This window comes from Scyliorhinus torazame, chromosome 7, assembly GCF_047496885.1.
Source record: "Scyliorhinus torazame isolate Kashiwa2021f chromosome 7, sScyTor2.1, whole genome shotgun sequence".
In the NCBI taxonomy this organism is placed as follows: domain Eukaryota; kingdom Metazoa; phylum Chordata; class Chondrichthyes; order Carcharhiniformes; family Scyliorhinidae; genus Scyliorhinus; species Scyliorhinus torazame.
This window is the reverse complement of record NC_092713.1, coordinates 160,930,863-160,955,113: the sequence shown is the minus strand read 5'-3', so window position 1 is coordinate 160,955,113 and position 24,251 is coordinate 160,930,863. Positions and strand designations below refer to the sequence as shown.

The window sequence follows — 24,251 nt, the reverse complement described above, 5'->3', positions numbered from 1 at the left end:
CACTCGGCTAAAGTCTAATCACAAGAACATCTTAATTTTGACAACTGCAGTGTGGAGTTTTGTGTACAGAGTAAAGGTTTACTCTCGGGAATATTCTGCAATACCCTCTGAAATCTGAACGGCTAGATAAGAGCTGATTACAAAGGCAAACATCACAGCAGAACAACTTATGGCTGAACTTTACTCGTCTGAAAGAGGAGTTTTGGGGCGGGCAGAAGGGGAAAGTTGGTTGAGAACGTGAAGTAGGCATTTGAAGATTAAACCTCTGCTCAAGTTTTTACTTGAAATGCAACAAACACAGAATAATCCACTTGCACTCCCCCACCATCCCTCCCCCACCCCCCCACCATAATATTACTCGCTCATTACACCCCTGCTTTTTAAAGGGTTGTGCCACATTATAACCTAGTTGATCTTTAACTATGGTGGGCAACAGGGTGAGATGGTTTTATGGAGGTGTATATTTGACTAATATCAGCTCTTCCCAATGCAGATAAAGAAAAGCGTGATGGGATTGCAGAATGTACATGCCCCCCCCCCTCCCCCGTGCTCAGAATGTACACCTAGTGGACACCTAGATGTCAGTCACACCTAGGAGCCCTGGGATGCTTCCACAGCTTTCTGCTGCTTGTTCCCCACTCACCCTGTGCCTCTCGAGAACAGGTTAGCCAAGGTTGAAAGCATGAAAGTTGTTGACGGCTTATCAGCCATGCAGCCAGAAACAGCCAAACGCTCACTGCTGATCGCATGAATTCAAACGCTAATGGACTGTACAATACAGGTCAGACACACAGTCCTCACAGGCTATAGTAAGCTACAATTGGGAATTATATATTTCACTGCCTTGAGACACCAGAAAGGCACTAAAAAAGGTTGATCTGAAATGCATCTTTTTTTAAAAATGCGCAATAATTTGAATAGGAATTGGGCGATAACTTGAAGTGGGAACTGGTTGATGCCAGAGGTTTGCAAGAAATGCATGTTCTTCACTGAATTCACACTCCCCCTCAATAATCTGGACATTGCCTCGCCCCCGAGTCTGCCCGAATGGAGACTAGTCCAAACCCAATCTCTCCCGCTCCAATACCCAATGCAGAAGGTGTTAGATGGAGCCGGGGGTGTTTTTGTTCTACGAATGGCAGCCTTCAGGTACTTTGCACGGTGTGAGCGTTGACAAGTTAGTTAACTATTTGAAAGGCTTCGCCACCTAGCCCAATTGTGTCTGCCGCTCACACCCACAGACAATCCAGCAAGATAGCGAGTGGGGCCCGGTCTCGATTTTTCCCCTTGTTCAGCCCTGACTGAGATCAGCAGACTCGGGGAAAATCAGGACCAAAACTGGGAGGCCTTGTGGTCTGAATGGCCTGGCAGCTTCCTTAACCCAGAAAGAGTGACGTACATGAGAAAACTGTTAAAAAGATAGAAATCCTCTGCTTCAAGTTCCAGAAAGGCAGTCTGATCACTGATCTTGTGTGCCCGCATGTGAGACCATGCTTTAACCTTTCCTCGTTTCTGCAAATGACCAGTTTGAAATATAACAAAACAAATTCCGTAATATTCTGCAGCTGGGAAATCCAATGGTCAGAGCTAGGAGGACACAGTTACTGGAGAAACACTTCACACTCCGTGAGAATGCCCACGGCCTGGTCTGACTGATTAACACATGGAAAGCATGCCCCACAGAATGGAAGGCTGTTCTTTTGTTTTTCCTCTTTCCACCCCCTCATGTATTCTTCCTCTCTCTCTCTGAGGCAAACAGCTCAAGTTCGGCTGCACTGCTTTAGATTGTGAAGAGTAATATCAGCACTACGACCAGGATGGCAAGTAAAACGATGATTCCACACCACTGACGCCGATCTGAAGGAGTAAAGAAAAGGCAATGTAAAAAAAGACATTTGAATGCATTATTAATCTTCCTCACAACACCTCTGCAGGCCTTCAAAAGGGAGCTGGGCCGGTTTCTTACTGCGCCAGAGATCTCATCATATATAACCTGAGACAACATTTATGTTATCTCCTGAACTGCTTCAGGATGATTTTCCAGACTATTTTTTTCCATAATCAGACTCGGAGAGTTGTCTTTTTGTTCACTTCTACCAGGAGATGGCATGACTTTGGGGAGGGCAGAGGACTCCCCGGTGTTCCAGGCCAGTATTTATCCCTCAACCAACACCTTAAAAAAAAATCTGGTCAAGAGCACATTTTTGTTTGTGGAATCTTGCCATGCACAAATTGGCTGCCAAAAATGACCATAGTTCACAAAGTATTTCACTGGCTGGGAAGTGCTTTGGGCTGTCCCGCGGTAGGAAAAGGAGCTACAGGAACACAAGTCCTTTCTTTGTAACATGCACCGGCCTCAGTTTTATGGGAGGAGAGTGGAATCTCCATTGGTGCAAAAGTGGCTGTCCTTAACCTGGATGTCGCAAGAGGAAGACAGAGGGTCAAAAGTGTGAGCAATAAACATGAATTGAAAAGAACAAGAAGAGGCAAACAAAAATGCACCATACTCGTTAGGCAATAATGAGAAATTGCACCTGCACTCAGGTTGTCATTTAATAAACCTTAACTAGTCATAAACTAGTTCTTTTGTGCAGTGACTCAATCATTGCAATGCACTAGAACGTAACACACCAGCAAACAGTTTTGTATCTGGAAGGAATTGGAAAAGGAGAGAGACCAACAATCCATCCCAGGACCTTTAAATTCCCCCAAGCCTCCCCCACCCTTACCATGACTGTCCCGCCTTCTCTCGAAGTGCCATCCAGTGAACCAATTGTGCTGGCAAACCTCTGCACTCTCACTCCCGGCCAGATCAGAAACCCTTAGAGCCCAGACCTCTGCCAGCAACATTCGGGAGTTTGTGCTCAGCTGTCCTCTGCTCATCCAGACACTTACCCTGTAGCCGCGGGAGTGTCTTCAGTGGTCCAAAGTGCCCTGCTCTTTAGTGTTTGATTGTTGGCAGCTGCCTCCATGGTGCTCATGCTCCTGGATTTCTGGCACACTCTTCAGGCATTAAAGAGTGCTGGACATCCAGTCCACGAATCATCCTCTCAGACATGGCACCTGTGCCTTCGAAGAGGCACTTGAGAGTTGAGTCAGAAGTGCTATCACAACTAATAAGGCTAATCTTTCCTTTGAAAGAACCTTCAGCTGTGAAGCTGGAGGTTGCTCACAGTCAAATGGGGTGAAATTGACTTTCAGGAGAGAAGTTGCAGCATAGCTGTGTCCTGGAAGAGTTTGGTAGGGCAGACAGGCTGCAGCTGTGGTTGCCCCTGTTATGGGTCTCCACAATATCTAAAGTTGGCTTGAAGGCCTCACAGAAGCAAGGCGCCTCACAGAAGTAAGGCACCGCACCCCGCCGCCCCCCCCCCCCCTCCCCAGGCCCAGAGGCGATCCTCAACCTGACCCCTCGAGCCCTGGATCCCCCTGAACCCATTCCCCCAGCACTGTGGCAGCAGTTCTGGTGACCTTGACCTGCATGCTGCCAAATGGAAAGGGCTACTCACCTCCTCACTTCCCCTCGGTAGCCACTGCGCCAGGTCCCCGTTTTTGTCGAGGAGTACTAAACGACACCCGCGTGACTTCCTGGGAGTCCGCTGCATTCGACTTCAATCTCGTTGATGAGACTGAAATGAATGTAAATTAGGCTTAATGATCTTCTCGCCATTTTTGGGCGAGATCTGGAATAGCCATTGGGAGTGGGCCAAGTGAATTGCAAAATGGTTTGCCCCCGGCACGAATCTCAATTTTGGCCTCTCCTGCGAATCACCGGGCGTGCCCAGATTTGCGCCAGTCGCAACGCAGTGGTAGAATTGCGCCTATTATCTCTAATGTAATTGACTATTTAGACAGAATGAAGTTATCAATATTCATGTTCTTTGATTTTTATGTAGTAAAATTCTTTTGATTTATAAAGTGAACTTTGTGGCCTCATTCTTTGAATAAATACCTGGGTTTTTGGATTCTAAAAAAATATCTAAACATATTCCTGTTTCTTCCCGGGATTATAACATTTGCTTCTGCCCTGCAATTCCTATATTCAAAAGGGGAAATAGAACAAGTGCATTCTATGCATTAATTAACTTAACATCAGGGGTGGGAGGCACAGTGGCACACATTGCTGCCTCATGGTGCCGAGGACCTGGGTTCGGTCCCGGTCCCGGGTCATGTCAATATAGAGTTTGCACATTCTCTCTGTGTCAGCATAGGTCTCACCCCCACAACCCAAAGATGTGCAGGGTAGGTAAATTGGCCGCACTAAATTGTCCCTTAATTGGAAAAAAAAGAATTGGAAACTTTAAATTTATTTCACATTTAAAAAAACAAAAACAACAGTAGTGGAAAGGATAATGGAACACTTTCTCAAAGAAGTAACAGGAAAACACCTAGAAACAATATAATAAAACAGGTATTCTCAACCAGGACTCCAAAGAGGATTGAGGCCTTGGCTGCTACCTCATGCCCAACCCCCCGATTGGCTTTGCTCAGATTGATTGCTGATTGGCAGTCATCGCACCTGTTATGTGACACACCTGACCTCTCACCTCACATGAACTGAATTTTCACCTCAAAGATTTTAGGGTGGCATGGTGGCTAGTGCTGCTGCCTCACAGGACATGGGTTCAATTTTCTGGCCTTGGGTGACTGTGGGGCAACCCAGCCGGAAAAGCAGCAAAAACGAGGAGAGAGAAACCTCAGCCTCGGAGCAAGGAAGCCCGCATGGCGACACAGAACCAGCGACTGCCATCCCCATGGAATTTCCAGCTCAGGCCCAGGTGCTGATGGGAAAAATTATGAGTTTCATCACCTCCAAGTTCCAGAAACACAGGGAGGCAATGAAGTAGGACCTCATGGCAGCCTTGGGGGCAGCAGTGGAGGCTTCGACGGCCCCCATTAATGAGGCCATGGGCAAGATGGAGCGAAGGCTTGCGGCCGAAGAGGTGACAACGCGAGACCACTAGAAAGCTGCCATGGATCAGGGTGATCGAATTGCAGCATTCAAAGCCAAGGGGACGAGGCTGGTCAGGACTCAGGAAGGACTGAAGGAATCATAGAATTTACAGTGCAGAAGGAGGCCAGTCAGCCCATCAAGTCTGCACCAGCCCTTACAAAGAGCACCCTACTGAAGCCCATGTATCTACCCTATCCCCGTAGCCCAGTAACCCCTACTTAACATTTTTCGGACACTAAGGGCAATTTAGCATGGCCAATCCACCTAACCCGCACATCTTTGGACTGTGGGAGGAAACTGGAGCACCCGGAGTAAACCCACGCAGACACGGGGAGAACGTGCAGACTCCGCACAGACAGTGACCCAGCCGGGAATCGAACCTGGGACCCTGGAGCTGTGAAGCAACTGTGCTAACCACTATGCTACCGTGTTGCCCACAAAAATTTTCCACAATCATCAAAAGTAGATGACCAGGAAAATGGATCATGAAATGAAATGAATGAAATGAAAATCGCTTATTGTCACAAGTAGGCTTCAATGAAGTTACTGCGAAAAGCCCCTAGTCGCCACATTCCGGCACCTGTTCGGGGAGGCTGGTACGGGAATTGAACCGTGCTGTTGGCCTACCTTGGTCTGCTTTAAAAGCCAGCTTTTTAGCCCATGATCATGTCAGCAAAACCTGCGGATCATGGGGCTACCAGAGAGCATGGAGGGGAGGAACCCCATGGAGTAATTAGCAGAGGTGCTCGGGAAGTTGGTTGGTGAGGAGGGCTTTGCCAAGCCCCCGGAGGTAAACCGCACCCACAGGCCGCTCCGGCAGCGGCCCAAGGCTGGGGAATCACCTTAGGTGATGATTGTGAGGCTCCACAGATACCTGGATAAGGAGCGGATCCTGAGGTGGGCGAAAAGAGCAAAAGCGTGCAAAAGGGAAGGACAGTCAATCCGCTTGTACCAGGACGTGAATGAAATGAAATGAAAATCGCTTATTGTCACAACTAGCCTTCAAATGAAGTTACTGTGAAACGCCCCTAGTCGCCACATTCCGCCGCCTGTTCGGGGAGGCTGTTACGGGAATTGAACCGTGCTGCTGGCCTGCCTCGGTCTGCTTTCAAAGCCAGCGATTTAGCCCTGTGCTAAACATTGGAGCAGACCTGGCCAAACACCAGGCAGAATTTAACTGCGCCAAATTCGAGCTGGATAAAAGCAAGGTGCGGTTTGGCATGCTCTACCCTGGCAAACTATGGATTGCCTATCAGGATAAGGACTACTTTGACGCCCCAGAGGAGGCCAACAAGTTTATGAAGAAAAATGAACTGGGGAAACGGCAGTAGAAGGCAATGATCGTAGCGTGGGCTTTAGGTACTCAAGATGGACAGGGATCACATGCCGGTGGGTGAAGGAAGAAGGGGGAGAGAAGTAGGTGGGGTTAAATTGGGGAATTTGATCATTGAGGCGAGCCGCTACTCTGGCAAACAGGCTGGTGTACGGAGGTACAGCAATGGAGGAGGCCGCGGCGCACCTCTTGGGAGGGAGGGGAAAACAGATGTCCAGGGCAAACAAAGAGCAAGAAGGGAGGGCACAGGGGGGATTTGGGGAGGGTCTAGAGCCAAGGAGGGCAGGGGGATGGGCAGAGGTGGGGTGGACGAATAGGGCCAGGGCTGTAGGGTGAGTATGGCTGACCCCCCATTCCCCATTCATACATAATTACATGGAACGTGAGAGGCCTCAACAGGACAATGAAAAGTTCCAGAGTCCCGGCCCATCTCAAAAGTCTAAGGGTGGATGTAGCCTTCTTACAAGAGACGCCCTAAGAGAGAGGGACCAACTGCATGTAAGGAAAGACTGGATGGGACAAACATTGCATGCATGCTTCGACACTGGGACAAGAGGGGTGGACATACTAGTTAACAGGACAGTTTCATTCACGGCGATGAATACGTTGCTGGACCCATAGGGGTGATTCGTTATGGTCAGTGGGACCCTGAAAGGGGCCACGGTTGTTCTGGGAAATATATAGGCCCCAAACTGGGATGTCTCAGAGTTCGTCAAGAAAACTATGCCCGAAATCCCTAACCTAGACACCCACCGACTCATCATGGGGGTGGCTTCAATTGCGTGCAGGACCCAAAAATGGACAGATCTACTCCTTTATGGAGCAGATGGGGGAAGGGGGGAGGGGAGAGCCATGGAGGTTCAATCACCCGAGGGAAAAATAATTCTCCTTCTTCTCCCACGTACACAAGGTCTACACTCGTATAGATTTCTTCATCGTAGGGAAAATGGTGCTTCCAGGGCTAGTAAAGGCAGAATACTCCGCAATCGTAATCTCCGACCACGCGCCGCACTACATGCACATGAAGTTGGAGAAGGGCCGAGCCCAATGTTCCCCGTGGAGGCTGGATACTGCCCTCCGCGCCGATAAGGAATTCTGTACAAACCATCGACGGTTACGTAGCCTGCAACCAGAATGGGGAGGTCTCACCCTCCACGTTCTGGGAGGTACAGAAGGCGATGACCAGGGGGGAAATAATAGCTTATCGGGCCCTTAGGGAAAAGAAGAAGAGGATACCCAGGCAGCGGCTGATCGACTCCATACTGGAGTTGGATCGGCGGTACTCCACAACCCCAATCATGGAACTACTGGCAGAGAGGAAAAAGCCGCTTTCGGAATTTCTTCTGCTCTCCACGGGGAAAGCAGTCCACCAGCTCCACCAGTCACAGGGGGCCTTTTACAAACATGGAGACAAGGCCAGCCGCATGCTGGCGCACCAACTAAGAGAGAGGGACCGACTGCAAGTAAGGAAAGACTGGATGGGACAAACATTGCATGCATGCTTCGACACTGGGACAAGAGGGGTGGACATACTAGTTAACAGGACAGTTTCATTCACGGCGATGAATACGTTGCTGGACCCAGGGGGGTGATTCGTTATGGTCAGTGGGACCCTGAAAGGTAGTTCTGGTATATATATACGCCCCAAACTGGGACGTCTCAGCGCTAGCCCCACACTTCAGGGAGATGGTTAACGGTTCACTGTCGATCGGGGACCTGCCGCCCACGCCCACAGGCCTTGATCTCACTGATCCCCAAAAAAGACAAGGACCCAACAGAGTGTGGGTCATACAGACCTATCTCTCTTTTAAACACTGATGTTAAAGTCCTGGCGAAGCACTGGCGAGGTGACTGGACAGTTGCCTGCCAGAAGAGATTGCAGATGATCAGACTGGATTTGTCAAAGGCAGCCAGTTAACAGCAAACATCAGTTGCCTTGAAAATAATAATGACCAGATCCGAGGAGGAGACACCAGAAGTGATCGTTTCCCTGGACGCGGAGAAAACGATTGAGTAGAATGGAAGTACAATACCGGCCTCCCCGAACAGGCGCCAGAATGTGGCCACTGGGGGTTTTTCACAGTAACTTAATTGAAGCCTACTTGTGACAATAAGCAATTATTATTACATGGAAGTGCTTGAACGGTTTGATTTGGAGCAGGGTTCACCATGTGAGTGAAACTTCTGTACAGCTCTCCCATGTACTTTCAGCTGCACAGGGGAATGAGGCGGGGGTGCCCATTATCCCCGCTCCTGTTCGCACTGGCAATTGAGCAACTGGCAATCACCCATAGATTGGCAGAGTGGTAGACCAGCATTCAGAGAGGAGGCAGGGAGTTTCACTCTATGCAGATGACCTGTTCCTCTATGTGTCAAAGCCCGTGGAAAACATGGGCAAGATAATGGAACTCCTTAGGGAGTTCGGCGCCTTCTCAGGTTACAAACTCAACCTGGGGAAAAGCAAAATCTTCCCGGTGAGTCCCTGAGGGGGAGGAGCGGAGCTGGAGGAACTACTGCTTTTAAGATGGCCCAAGCCAAGTTCAGGGCTGGGTCCAAATGCAGGAGATCTCCTGCACAGAGACGTCTCTCCGGGCGCTGGCCACCGCCTCATTCCCGGCCTCCCAGCGCATATATGCTAGGATTATGGGCGGCACAGTGGAGTGGTTAGCGCTGCTGCCTCACAGCGCCAGGGACCCGGGTTCAATTTGAGCTTCGGTACTTGCAGCTGTGCCATTTTCTCCGCAAAGAGACAAAGAGCTACCCAGACACACACTCTGACACAATGGGAGGGCTGGACTGGCTAGGGGGGGACAAATGTGGCGACATATACGGACAACCCGTGGAAAAGGTCAGCATCTCACTGGACAAAACGTGAGGGAAATGGGGGGGGGAGCAGCTGGGAATGGAGATGGGGAGGACTCTGGATCGAGGCACTGCACAGGATCAACTCCACCTCCTCATCTGCAGGACTAAGCCTGGTGCAGCTCAAGGTGGTTCACAGAGCACACCTAACCGAGAAAAGGAGGAGTGGATTCTTCCTGGAGGTGGAGGACAAGAGTGTGTGGTGTCAGGGGGGCCCAACCAACCACAGCCACGTGTTCTAGTCCTGCCCCAAACTCAATGGTTTCTGAACAGCCTTCTTCGAGGCCATGGCCAGGGTTGTGGTGGTGAAGATGGAGCCAGGTCTTCACGGTGTCAGAACATCCAGAGCTCTTCACAGGGAAAGGGGAGGACACCCTGGCCTTTGCCTCTCTGATCGCCCGGCGGAGACTTCTGTTAGGATGGAGGGCGGCAGCATCACGCAGAGCCGCAGAATAGTTCTCAGGTCTGGCTGAATTCCACAAGCTAAAAAATAATAAAATCCCCAATCAGGGGTCCGAGGGGAGAGTCCATGACACATGGAGAAGGTTTACCAAACATTTTGAGGACCCGTTTGTAAACAGGAACTGGGGGGGGAAGGGGGGGGGGGGAGAACCGCCAGGGAGGAGGGAAATACACGCACGACACAGTGGAGAGACGGGGAGTGGGGCCCTACGCCTGGATGGACACAGGCCCCTCCCAGGCGTAAAGAATCGGGGAAGCAGAACATCCTATTCATCCTCAAAAATCAACGGTTTTACATGACTCTTCCCGTCATGGTAAATGTAAATAAAATGTTGCCTTTGTAACTATGTACACTATTGTAAACATGCTTATGAAGACTATGGTCAAAGACGCAGTGACAACCTGGGGTATAGATGTTGTTCATGTGGTTGATGTTCTTGTTCTGTTATCTTTTTTTATTTATGTGTCATGTGAATTTTGATATTAAGTGTTAAAATTCCAATAAACATACTTACATACTTTTCAAAAAATCAATTGCCCCTTGGTGTCCAAAGGTTAGGTGGGGTGACGGGGACAGGGTGAGGGCCTAGGTGGGTGCGCTTTCAGAGTCGGTGCAGACTCGATGGGCCGAAAGACCTCCTTCTGCGCTGTAGGGATTCAATGATTGTATGAATCCTGGCAGGTTAGGCTCTGGTGATAGGGCAGGGGAGTGGGCCTAGGTAGGGTGCTCTTTCAGGGGCTCAATGCAGACATGATGGGCTGAATGGCCTACTTCTGCACTGTAAGAATTCTATGGATTCAATGAAAATTTCAACATCAAAGCTAGACAGCTGTCAGTTTTGAAATTACATTTCCCACTGCATCATGTCGAAACAATATTATTTCATGATATAGTTGGCCATCCTCTCCAATAATCTGAAGAGAAAGCCGACTAAAGAGGAAATCTATCAGCCACCAGAGAGCTCCAACAACGAAAACAAACACAGACTGGATTCTCACTATAGTGTTTGCACTGAGATTACAAACACAGACTCGACAGGGGCAGCATGGTAGCACATTGGTTGGCATAGTTGCTTCACAGCTCCAGGGTCCCAGGTTTGATTCCCGGCTTGGGTCACTGTCTATCTGGAGTCTGCACGTTCTCCCCATGTCTGCGTGGGTTTCCTCTGGGTGCTCCGGTTTCCTCCCACAGTCCAAAGATGTGCAGGTTAGGTGGATTGGCCATGATAAATTCCCCTTAAGTGTCCAAAATGGTTAGGAGGGGTTACTTGGATAAAGGGGATAGGGTGGAGGCGTGGGGCTTAAGTAGGGTGTTCTTTCCAAGGGCCGGTGCAGACCCGATGGGCAGAATGGCCCCCTTCTGCACTGTAAATTCTATGATCCTCACTATAGCATTGATACTGAGATTACGAACACAGACTCGATCCTCACTATAGTGTTTATATTAAAATTATAAACGCAGACTGAATCCTCACAATAGTGTTTATACTGAGATTACAAACACAGACTCGATCCTCACTATAGTGTTTATATTAAAATTACAAACAGACTGGATTCTCACTATATATAGTGTTTATACTGAGATTACAAACACAGACTGGATCCTTATTATACTGTTTATACTGAGATTACAAACACAGACTGGATTCTCACTATGGTGTTTTCTTGAGATTATAAACACAGACTGGATCCTCACTATGCTGTTTATACTGAGATTACAAACACAGACTGGATTCTCACTATGGTGTTTTCCTGAGATTATAAACACTGACTGGATTCTCACTATGGTGTTTATACTGAGATTATAAACACAGACTGGATTCTCACTATGGTGTTTATACTGAGATTACAAACACTGACTGGATTCTCGCTATGGTGTTTTCCTGAGATTATAAACACAGACTGGATTCTCACTATGGTGTTTATACTGAGATTACAAACACTGACTGGATTCTCACTATGGTGTTTATACTGAGATTACAAACACAGACTGGATTCTCACTATGGTGTTTATACTGAGATTACAAACACAGACTGGATTCTCACTATGGTGTTTATACTGAGATTACAAACACAGACTGGATTCTCACTATGGTGTATATACTGAGATTACAAACACTGACTGGATTCTCACTATGGTGTTTATACTGAGATTACAAACACAGACTGGATTCTCACTATGGTGTATATACTGAGATTACAAACACTGACTGGATTCTCACTATGGTGTTTATACTGAGATTACAAACACAGACTGGATTCTCACTATGGTGTTTATACTGAGATTACAAACACAGACTGGATTCTCACTATGGTGTTTATACTGAGATTGCAAACACAGACTGGATTCTTACTATAGTGTTTATACTGAGATTACAAACACAGACTGAATTCTCACTATGGTGTTTATACTGAAGATTACAAACACAGACTGGATTCTCACTATGGTGTTTATACTGAGATTACAAACACAGACTGGATTCTCACTATAGTGTTTATACTGAGATTACAAATACAGACTGGATCCTTATTATAGTGTTTATACTGAGATTACAAACGCAGACTGGATTCTCACTATGGTGTTTATACTGAGATTGCAAACACAGACTGGATTCTTACTATAGTGTTTATACTGAGATTACAAACACAGACTGAATTCTCACTATGGTGTTTATACTGAAGATTACAAACACAGACTGGATTCTCACTATAGTATTTATACTGAGATTACAAACACAGACTGGATCCTTATTATACTGTTTATACTGAGATTACAAACGCAGACTGTATTCTCACTATGGTGTTTATATACTGAGATTACAAACACAGACTGGATTCTTACTATAGTGTTTATACTGAGATTACAAACACAGACTGGATTCTCACTATGTGTTTATACTGAGATTACAAACACAGCCTGGATTCTCACTATAGTGTTTATACTGAGATTACAAACACAGACTGAATCCTCACTACTGTGTCCATTCTCAGATTACAAACAGACTGGATCCTCACTATAGTGTTTATACTGAGATTACAAACACAGACTGGATCCTTATTATACTGTTTATACTGAGATTACAAACGCAGACTGGATTCTCACTATGGTGTTTATACTGAGATTGCAAACACAGACTGGATTCTCACTATGGTGTTTATACTGAGATTACAAACACAGACTGGATTCTCACTATGGTGTTTATACTTAGATTACAAAAACAGACTGGATCCTCACTACTGTGTCCATTCTCAGATTACAAACAGACTGGATCCTCACTATCGTGTTTATACTGAGATTACAAACACAGACTGAATCCTCACTATAGTGTTTATACTGAGACTACAAACAGACTGAATCCTCACTATGTGTTTATACTGAGACTACAAACAGACTGAATCCTCACTATAGTGTTTATACTGAGACTACAAACAGACTGAATCCTCACTATGTGTTTATACTGAGACTATAAACAGACTGAATCCTCACTATGTGTTTATACTGAGACTACAAACAGACTGAATCCTCACTATGTGTTTATACTGAGACTACAAACAGACTGAATCCTCACTATAGTGTTTATACTGAGACTACAAACAGACTGGATCCTCACTATCGTATTTATACTGAGATTACAAACACAGACTGAATCCTCACTATAGTGTTTATACTGATTACAAATACAGACTCAGTTCTCACCATAGTGTTTATACTGAAATTATAAACGCAGACTGAATCCTCACTATAGTGTTTATACTGAGACTACAAACAAACTGAATCCTCACTATGTGTTTATACTGAGATTACAAACACAGACTGGACCCTCACTATAGTGTTTATATTGAGATTACAAACAGTGAGGTTTGACACGGTCGTGTTCTTATTTTTCCCTCTAATCTTTTTAATTTTTCCTTCGAGATGCCTATTCCTTTCCAGGGAACATTTTTACTGATGCCAGTGGATCTTCGCTGCCCCAAGTTTAATTCCCTCACTGCTTTCCCTGAAGTGTGATCTCCTGCTGGGGTAACAGTTCCATAGTTGCTAGCGGGCCATCACTGCTTTGCAGAAATCACTAGTTTTCACACAGTAACCCCAGTTACCTGGCAGCAGGCAATGCAATCAATGTGGGGACAGAGCTGTACGTTTCTTCATACAATGCAAAATTGCATCTTTCCAGCAGGATTCCTCAGCGATCAGGAATAGATGTAGCAGGCCCGGCCCAAGGAGCACCCAACCGTATGATATCACATGCTGTCTTTGTGCCCCATTGGTCCAGAAAAGGACAAGAAAATGAGAGTAACCCAATCCCAAATCTTGATCAATCCTTGTCATAGCATTAGAGCCTGTGTCTGTACTGTTAGTTGGTATATTTTGCAATGAGACCACTGCTTGCTGCAAGTTTCTCAGACAGAGACTTATGCCTACTTATGTATTGTAAATAATATTGCCAATTGTACAGAGTTGCTGCTGTTGAGCTGGTGCATAATACCTTACCAGTAACTTTATTGTATTTCTTTTTTATTCTTACTTTCTTTTTGGTATGTTTGTGTTTTTCTTATTCTGTGTACATAACGGTAAATATACTTTGTTCAAAAACCCAATAAAAAACATTTATAAAAAAAAAACAATGAGTCAACGACCAAGCTGAAAACAAACCACATACGCCCCGGTGTCACTTCCTGGAAAATTCCCCCTTCACATTTCCTGTTCCATTCCACAACTTCCTGCCGTCTGTGGTTCAGTTCTCTGAATCAAAACCAGCACCATATTAGGGGAATTTCCAAGCAGCAGCCTACACATTCCTGGTGTCTGAGCAGACACCACGTAGCAACTCCCCTCTATCAGAAGTTTGAGCCAGACCTGATGAACGCAGAAACCACATTAATGTGAAACATTTGACAGTCAATCTTATTGACATCAACTTCTCACAGCAAAACAAGCAAATCAGTTTCCTTCTTTTCCCCCATTCAGTGAGTTTAAATACAACAGTTTGTTGGCATAAATGACAACAAACACCGTTTCTATTACTGGTGTAAGAAGTAGTTTTAATTGGAGGGAACTGCTGCTTCTTTCTCGGTAATAACCAACAGGATTTTATTTCTCGTTTTCAATCTGCTTCCTTCCTGTCCTGAAGGCCACAAGACCAAAGAGGCCAGCATGTTCTTCCCTACCTCACTGAAGACAGAGAGGTAAGGGCCGGGATTCTCCGTTGCGAGTCCACCTCGCTATCGCTGCTGGCGAGGACGGAGAATTTGGCGCTCAGCCAAATCTCCCATTCACTGCGCAGGACCGGAGAATCCCGTTGCCGTGAACGGACAGAGAATCCCACCCAAGATTAAGAAATGAAATGAAATGAAAATCGCTTATTGTCACAAGTAGGCTTCAAATGATGTTACTGTGAAAAGCCCCTAGTTGCCACATTCCGGCACCTGTTCGAAGAGGCTGGTACGGGAATTGAACCGTGCTGCTGGCCTGCCTTGGTCTGCTTTCAAAGCCAGCGATTTAGCCCTGTGCTAAACAGCCTCTAATTGTATAGAGACTAAAATAGCAATTGTGCTGCTCTCACTATCCTCAGCCTGCTACACTGTTCCAGCGCTGATTTCAAATATTTCAGATCATGACCTCGCTCCCAGCTTTTCAGATAGCTGATGTGTCTGCTGTTGTCATTGACACTTTGTTGGACCCTTCTTTTGTTTCTTTCCTTGTCCCATTGCCATCTCCTCTTGCACCATCATCCTTCTGTCATTGAAATACTCCTGTCGAGAACTCCATTACAGTCCTTCCTCTCCTTCTTCTCCACCCGGGCCCTCATTTAATCTCCAACTTCTTACAGTTCTGACAGGAGCACATCCACATGAAATGATAACGGTGTTACTTTCTCCACAGATGCTGTCTGACCTGTTCAGATTTTTGTTTTAATTCTAATACGTATTTCTAGTCTAGCTTAATCCTTTCTTCGAGCTGAGCCTCAAAAAAACTCTTGTATTGTGTGACTCAGCACACTCATGTTAGCACCAACATGCCTCTCATGGCATTGCATCAATGGCAAACTTGGACGCATTACTCTGTGACTTTGTCCAAGTCATTTATATTATAGATAGCTGAAGCCTCAGCACTGATCCTTGCACTATTCCATCTTTCAAAATCTGCCAACTTGAAAAGAACCTGTTTCTCCCTACTCACTCTTTTTTCCTGTCCGTTAACAAATCCTTGCTGATAAATTAGCCACAACACGAGCCCTTATTTTGCACTTTTGGATATCCAGATATAGTACATCTACGGGTTCCCCTTTACCCTGCTGGTAACATCCTCAAAACAAACCCAGTAAATTTGTCAACATGATTTTGTTAATGCAAAACCATGTTGATTCTGTCTGATCATACTATGATGATCCATGTGCATGGTTATAACATCCTCTGGCCTTTTTCCAATGAATGATGTCAGGCTAACTGGTCTGTACATCTCTGCTCTCTTCTGTTCCCATTTCTTTAACAGCGATGTTACATTTGCTAACTTCCAGACTCTGCGGACAGTTGTAGAACCTTGGGAATTTTGGAAAATCATAACTAGTGCATCATAACTCTCTCTTTTGCCTTGGATATAAGCCATTAAGTCCTGGGGAGCTGTTGAACTTTAGTCCCTTACATTTCCCCAATACTTTTTCTCTACTGACATTAATTAAGTTGCCCATTCCCCAAGTCGGTCATGGCTCAGTTGGGAACACTCTCACCTCTTAAGTTACAAGGCTCCAGGTTCAAGTCCCATTCCAGGGCCTGAGTGAAATAATTAAAGCTGACACTCCAGTAAATGGCAACAGTGTGCTGCACAGTTGGAGGTGTCAACTTTCAGATGGGACGTTAAACTGAATGCCCAATCGCTTGCACAGGTGAATGCAAAAGGTCCCATGCACTATTCTGAAGAGCGGGGGCTATCTACAATGTCCTAGCTAACATGTGTCCCTCCATCAACATCATAAAAACAGGTTGTTTGGTCATAATCATATTTTTGCTCGTGGGAGTTTGCTGAGTGTACATGAGTTGCCTACATTGTACAGTGATCGCACTTTTTAAAAAGCATTTTGTGGACTGTAAAGCACTTTGAGACATGCGGTGGTTGTGAAAAATGCTGCATAAATGAAAATCTTTCTTTTCTTTCCATTCTTATTAACTCCTCGATTACACACCATTTCTAGGATGTAATTTGTGTCTTCTACTGTGAAGACAGACAAAATATTTGTCCGGCATCTCTGCCATTTCCTCATTCCCCATAATTTCTCCTGTCTCTAAAGGACCAAATTTAATTTAGCTACTCTCTCTCCTTTTTAAGTACTTGCAATCAGTTTTTACATTCCTGGTTGGTTCATTCTCATACTCTATTTTTTCTCTTTTAATCAGCTTTTAGGTTGCCTTTTGCTGGGTCTCGAAAACTCCCAAGTCTCAAGCTCACTACCAACAGGCGGCAAAGTAGCACAGTGGTTAGCACTGCTGATTCACAGCGCCAGGGACCCAGGTTCGAATCCCGGTTTGGGTCACTGAGTCTCAGGTTCTCCCTGTGTTTGTGTGGGTTTTCTCTGGGTGCTCCGGTTTCCTCCACATGTCCCGAAAGACGTGCTATTAAGTGAATTGGACATTCTGAATTCTCCCTCTGTGTACCCGAACAGGCGCCGGAATGTGGCGCCTCGGGGATTTTCACAGTAACTTCATTGTAGTATTAATATAAGCCTACTTGTGACAATAAAGATTATTATTATTTCTTGCAATAGTATAAATCTCTTTTCTTAATCTACTACTATCCTTAACTTCCTGAAGATGGATATTTCTTGCTGAGTTTTTGTTTCTGAATAAACATATTTTTGTTGAACATTTTGAATAATTTCTCCAAGTGTTTTCCACTGTCTATTGATCACTATACAATGGTACAATGGGTCTATTCACCCAATCAACCTTAGCCAGTCTCTCTTCATGGCCAGAATTCTCTGGCCATTCGCTGGCGGCGGGATTCTCTGGTGCCACCAGCAGCGCATCATTTTCCGTGGGTTTTCCAGTGGTGAGGGGTAATTTGAATGGGAAATTCCATTGACAAGTGACGGGAGTAGAGAATGGCACGGCCAAATTCTCCATCCTTGCTTAGCAGCGGACTCACAACGGAGAATCCAGCCCCATATCTATGCAATTGGCTTTGTTTAAGTTTGAGATTCTTGTTTTGGACTTGAGTATGTCGCTCTAAAGCTTAATATGGAAGGCAATTAATTCAATTGTAGTATGATCACTTTTTCCTCAGATGGCAAATCAACCCTGCCTCATCACAAAATATTAGACCTAAAGTAACTTTATGCCTAGTTGTTCCAGGAAACTGTCACAAAGTATTCTGCAAACTCATCTTCCAGACTACCTTCTACTAACTTGATTTGTCCAGTCCATATGAAGATTAAAATCCCCCGTGATTATTACATTGCCTTTGTTTCAATCTCCAATTATTTCTTGTATAATGTTCTGCCCAACAGAATAACTACCAGTATGGACACAATGAGCCAAACAATCTCTTTGTGTGGGAAAATGTCAATGATGTTCTATGTTTGGAGGCCTATAAACTACTCTCACCAGAGATCTGTGATCCTTATTTTCCTAATCTCAACAATAAGATTCTACTTGCTGATCTTCTGATACTTTCTTATTACTGTCCGAATGTTATCATTAACTGTCGGTTTACTCCTCCTCCTATCCCATTCTATCTTATTGAAATATCTAACCTGGAGTGATTACATTTTTAAAATTCACTCAAGAGATGTTGGAGTCATTGGCCAGGCCAGCATTTATTGTCTTCCTTAGTTGCCTTTCAGAAGGTGTTAGTGAGCTGCCTTCTTGAACCGCTGCAGTCCCTGAGGTGTAGGTCAGGAGTTCAAGGATTTGGACACATTGGCCGGGATTCTCCCCTACCCAGCGGGGCGGGGGGTCCCGGCGGGATGGAATGGCGGGAACCACTCCGGCATCGGGCTGCCCCAAAGGCGCGGATTTCTCCGAACTTTTAGGGGCCTTGAGGGGCTAGGCCCGCGCTGGAGTGGTTGGCGGGCTGCCGGCCGGCGGGAAAGGCCTATGGTGCCACGCAAGCCGGGGCCGAAAGGACTTTGCCGGCCGGCGGAAGTCCGCGCATACGCGGGAGCGTCAGCAGCTGCTGACGTCATCCCCGCGCGTGCGCAGGTGGGGGGTGTCTCTTACGCGTCGGCCATGGTGAAGGCTGTGGCCGAGGCGGAGGGAAAAGAGTGCCCCCACGGCACTGGCCCGCCTGCGGATCGGTGGACCCCGATCGCGGGCCAGGCCACTGTGTGGGCACCCCACGGGGCCAGATCGCCCCAGGATCCCCCCCAGGACCCCGGAGCCCGCCCGCGCCGCCTAGTCCCACCGGTAAGAGAGGTGGTTTGATTCTCGCCGGCAGGACAGGCATTCCAGCAGCGGGACTTCGGCCCATCGCGGGCCAGAGAATCGCCGGGGGGCCCGCCGACCGGTGCGGCGCAATTCCCGCCCCGCCGAATATCCGGTGCCGGAGAATTCGGCAACCGGCGGAGGCGGGATTCACATCAGCCCTGCCGATTCTCCGACCCGGCGAGGGGGTCGGAGAATCCCGCCCAGTGACAGTGAACGAACAGCAACATATTTCAAAGTCAGATTGGTGAGTGACTTGGAGGGGAACTTCCAGGAGGTGGTGTTCCCAATTATCTGCTGCTCTTGTCCTTCTAGATGCTAGCAGTCGTGGGTTTGGAAGGTGCTTCCCAATGCTGGTCACTCTCTCCGTAATGGCAATCAATTCAAACCTGCTTATCATTACTTGAGTTGCTAGTTCCTCTATCTTTAACTGAATGCATGATGCATTTGTAATAAGAGCTTTTAATTTTATTTTATAACCACCACTCTATGCATGGGCCATATCTGCTAACAAAATGGGCAGGATTCTCCGTCCTGTCGCACTCGTTTTCTGGTGCGGCTACACTGCCTCAACTTTACTCTTTATATTTCTAAATCATCCTTCACCTCACTGCTCCCAACCCACCCCTATTTTTAGTCTAAAGCCTATCCACAATCAAGTTATACAATTATCCAGGATGCCAGTCTCAGCTTGTTTTAAATGGAGCCCGTTCCTTTTTCTCCCATATGATATCAACAAATTAAACCCCTGGGCTGGATTTGGAGACTATGTCCCACGCTGGCATGGGAACGGTGTAAACTGGCGTAAAGTGTCCACCGAGTCCCCGTTTTGCTGGGGGCTAGCAGGAAGCCAGTGTAGAGCACCCAGCTCTAGCTGCATATACGGCCTGGAGAATTGCCGGGTCCGTGGCTGCGCCATGCTTCATGGCGGATGCCGCTCGCGGGACCAGCCCGTGAAATAGTCCCCCCCCTCGGCCGGCTCACGCACTCCGGACCACCCCACCACAGTGACCCCAGCCCCGAATAATGTCCGTCCCCCCCCCCCCCGCCCGCGGATCGGCCCTCCCCCGACTGTGACGGCGCTGGACTGAGTCCGCAGCCGTCACACCGAGTTCCCGACGGATGAGACCATGAGAGATCCACGCCGTCGGGAACTCGGCCGGTCGGGGGCGGAGCATCAGGGGGGTGGGCCTCAGGCAATGTCAGGCTAGTCAGAGTAGAACTGACAGGATATGTAGGATGAATACGTGGCTGAAGGGATGTTGTCGGGGGGGGGGGGGTTCAGATTCCTGGGGCATTGGGACCGGTTTTGGGGGAGCTGGGACCTGTACAAACTGGACGGGTTACACCTGGGCAGGACTGGAACTGAAGTCCTAGGGGGGCTATTTGCTAGAGCGGTTGGGGAGGGTTTAAACTAATGTGGCAAAGGGATGGGAAACGATGCAGGAAGTCGGAAGGTAGTGAAACAAGGGCAGAAACAAAAGGCAGTAAGGGGGAAAGTGTATGGCAGAGAAGCCATTGTCAAAAATCAAAAAGGGCGACAGTACAAGGTACAGTGACTGAGGGGAGCTCAGTGAATAGGCCCAGTAATACTAAAAGGAATAAAACGGGAAGTAAAAACTTAAATGGAAAGCGACACGGCAGGTTGTTACATGAAGATATGGGTTCAACAACAAGGAAAATTAGGAGAAACGTTAAGAGGAAAAATAACTTAGGAGAGGTTACTGATCAAGGTGTTAAGATTCAAAACAGAGGTATAAAAGCCAACATAAGTGTACTTTACCTGAATGCTCGTAGTATTCGGAATAAGATGAATGAGTTGATGGCACAAATCATCGTGAATGACTATGATTTAGTGGCCATTACTGAAACATGGTTAAAGGATGGTCACGACTGGGAGTTAAATATCCAAGGGTATCAAACCTTTCGAAAAGACAGAGTGGACGGTAAACGAGGTGGTGTAGCTCTGTTACTTAAGGATGACATCCGGGCAATAGTAAGGGATGATATCGGTGCTATGGAGGATAAGGTTGAATCCATTTGGGTGGAAATCAGGAATAGTAAGGCGAAAAAGTCACTGATAGGAGTAGTCTATAGGCCACTAAACAGTAACATTCTGGTGGGGGAGGCAATAAACAAAGAAATAGCTGATGCATGTAGAGATGGTACAGCAGTTATCAAGGGGGATTTTAATCTACATGTTGATTGGTTTAACCAGGTCGGTCAAGGCAGCCTTGAGGAGGAGTTTATAGAATGTATCCGCGATAGTTTCCTAGAACAGTATGTAATGGAACCTACGAGGGAACAAGCGGTCCTAGATCTGGTCCTGTGTAATGAGACAAGATTGATTAATGATCTCATAGTTAGGGATCCTCTCGGAAGGAGCGATCATAATATGGTGGAATTTAAAATACAGATGGAGGGTGAGAAGGTAAAATCAAACACTAGTGTTTTGTGCTTAAACAAAGGAGATTACAATGGGATGAGAGAAGAGCGAGCTAAGGTAGACTGGGAGCAAAGACTTTATGGTGAAACAGTTGAGGAACAGCGGAGAACCTTCCAAGCGATTTTTCACAGTGCTCAGCAAAGGTTTATACCAACAAAAAGGAAGGACGGTAGAAAGAGGAAAAATCGACTGTGGATATCTAAGGAAATAAGAGAGAGTATCAAATTGAAGGAAAAAGCATATAAAGTGGCAAAGATTAGTGGGAGACTAGAGGACTGGGAAATCTTTAGGGGGCAACAAAAAGCTACTAAAAAAGCTATAAAGAAGAGTAAGATAGATTGTGAGAATAAACTTGTTCAGATATAAAAACAGATAGTAAATGTTTCTACAAATATATAAAACAAAAAAGAGTGGCTAAGATAAATATTGGTCCTTTAGAGGATGAGAAGGGAGATTTAATAATGGGAGATGAGGAAATGGCTGAGGAACTGAACAGGTTTTTTGGGTCGGTCTTCACAATGGAAGACACAAATAACATGCCAGTTACTGATGGAAATGAGGCTATGACAGGTGAGGACCTTGAGATGATTGTTATCACTAAGGAAGTAGTGATGGGCAAGCTAATGGGGCTAAAGGTAGACAAGTCTCCTGGCCCTGATGGAATGCATCCCAGAGTGCTAAAAGAGATGGCTAGGGAAATTGCAAATGCACTAGTGATAATTTACCAAAATTCACTAGACTCTGGGGTGGTCCCGGCAAATTGGTAATTAGCAAACGTGACACCACTGTTTAAAAAAGGAGGTAGGCAGAAAGCGGGTAATTATAGTTAGCTTAACTTCGGTAGTATGGAAGATGCTGGAATCTATCATCAAGGAAGAAATAGCGAGGCATCTGGATGGAAATTGTCCCATTGGGCAGACGCAGCATGGGTTCATAAAGGGCAGGTCGTGCCTAACTAATTTAGTGGAATTTTTTGAGGACATTACCAGTGCGGTAGATAACAGGGAGTCAATGGATGTGGTATATCTGGATTTCCAGAAAGCTTTTGACAAGGTGCCACACAAAAGATTGCTGCATAAGATAAAGATGCATGCATTAATGGTAAAGTAGTAGCATGGATAGAGGATTGGTTAATTAATAGAAAGCAAAGAGTAGGGATTAATGGGTGTTTTTCTGGTTGGCAATCAGTGGCTAGCGGTGTCCCTCAGGGATCAGTGTTGGGCCCACAATTGTTCACAATTTACATCGATGATTTGGAGTTGGGGATCAAGTGCAATGTGTCCAAGTTTGCAGACGACACTAAGATGAGTGGTAAACCAAAAAGTGCAGAGGATACTGGAAGTTTGCAGAGGGATTTGGATAGGTTAAGTTAATGGGCTAGGTTCTGGCAGATGGAATACAATGTTGACAAATGTGAGGTTATCCATTTTGGTAGGAATAATAGCAAAAGGGATTATTATTTAAATGATAAAATATTAAAACATGGGGCTGTGCTGCGAGACCTGGGTGTGCTAGTGCATGAACATAGAACATTACAGCGCAGTACAGGCCCTTCGGCCCTCGATGTTGCACCGACCTCTGAAACCACTCTAAAGCCCATCTACACTATTCCCTTATCATCCATATGTCTATCCAATGACCATTTGAATGCCCTTAGTGTTGGCGAGTCCACTACTGTTGCAGGCAGGGCATTCCACACCCTTACTACTCTCTGAGTAAAGAACCTACCTCTGACATCTGTCCTATATCTATCTTCCCGTAATTTAAAGCTATGTCCCTTCGTGCTAGATATCACCATCCGAGGAAAAAGGCTCTCACTGTCCACCCTATCCAATCCTCTGATCATGAGTCGCAAAACGTTGGTTTACTGGTGCAACAGGTGATTAAGAAGGCAAATGGAAATTTTTCCTTCATTGCTAGAGGGATGGAGTTTAAGACTAGGGAGGTTATGCTGCAATTGTATAAGGTGTTAGTGAGGAAACACCTGGAGTATTGTGTTCAGTTTTGGTCTCCTTACCGAAGAAAGGACGTACTGGCGCTGGAGGGTGTGCAGAGGAGATTCACTAGGTTAATCCCAGAGCTGAAGGGGTTGGATTACAAGGAAAGGTTGAGTAGACTGGGACTGTACTCGTTGGAATTTAGAAGGATGCGGGGGAATCTTATAGAAACATATAAAATTATAAAGGGAATAGATAGGATAGATGCGGGCAGGTTGTTTCCACTGGCGGGTGAAAGCAGAACTAGGGGGCATAGCCTCAAAATAAGGGGAAGTAGATTAAGGACTGATCTTAGGAGGAACTTCTTCACCCAAAGGGTTGTGAATCTATGGAATTCCTTGCCCAGTGAAGCAGTTGAGGCTCCTTCATTAAATGTTTTTAAGATAAAGATAGATAGTTTTTTGAAGATAAAGGGATTAAGGGTTATGGTGTTCGGGCCGGAAAGTGGAGCTGAGTCCAAAAAAGATCAGCCATGATCCCATTGAATGGCGGAGCAGGCTCGAGGGGCCAGATGGCCTACTCCTGCTCCTAGTTCTTATGTTCTTAATGGCCAGAGGCCGTGGATAGGTGGCGAGTACGCCACTTTGCAGGGGGCAGAGCATCACGGAATCATCGCCCCCGATTCTGTCGGGAATTTGGACTCTCCGGCCTGTCGCCAAACGCGATTTCGGCATCGCTGACCGGACAATCCAGCCCCCTGTCATTCCACAACTTTCAGCCACGTGTTTGGTTCTCTAACCCACTTATCCCTATTTGTGTGGGGCTCAGGTGTTAATCTTATTT

The 24,251-nt window shown here is 46.3% G+C and overlaps 1 protein-coding gene across 2 annotated transcripts in view; it reads right to left on the bottom strand.

Annotated features, from left to right (window-relative positions):
• Positions 1-336: 336 nt before the first annotated feature.
• The window catches only part of stx6 (syntaxin 6), an 82,884-nt gene continuing 58,969 nt past the window's right edge, over positions 337-24,251 (bottom strand). For both annotated transcript variants that reach the window (XM_072511729.1, XM_072511730.1), the window contains one exon: positions 337-1,857. In XM_072511729.1, coding sequence (XP_072367830.1) covers positions 1,781-1,857 — 77 coding nt within the window. In that variant the 3' untranslated portion in view covers positions 337-1,780. The remainder of the gene's footprint in view (positions 1,858-24,251) is intronic.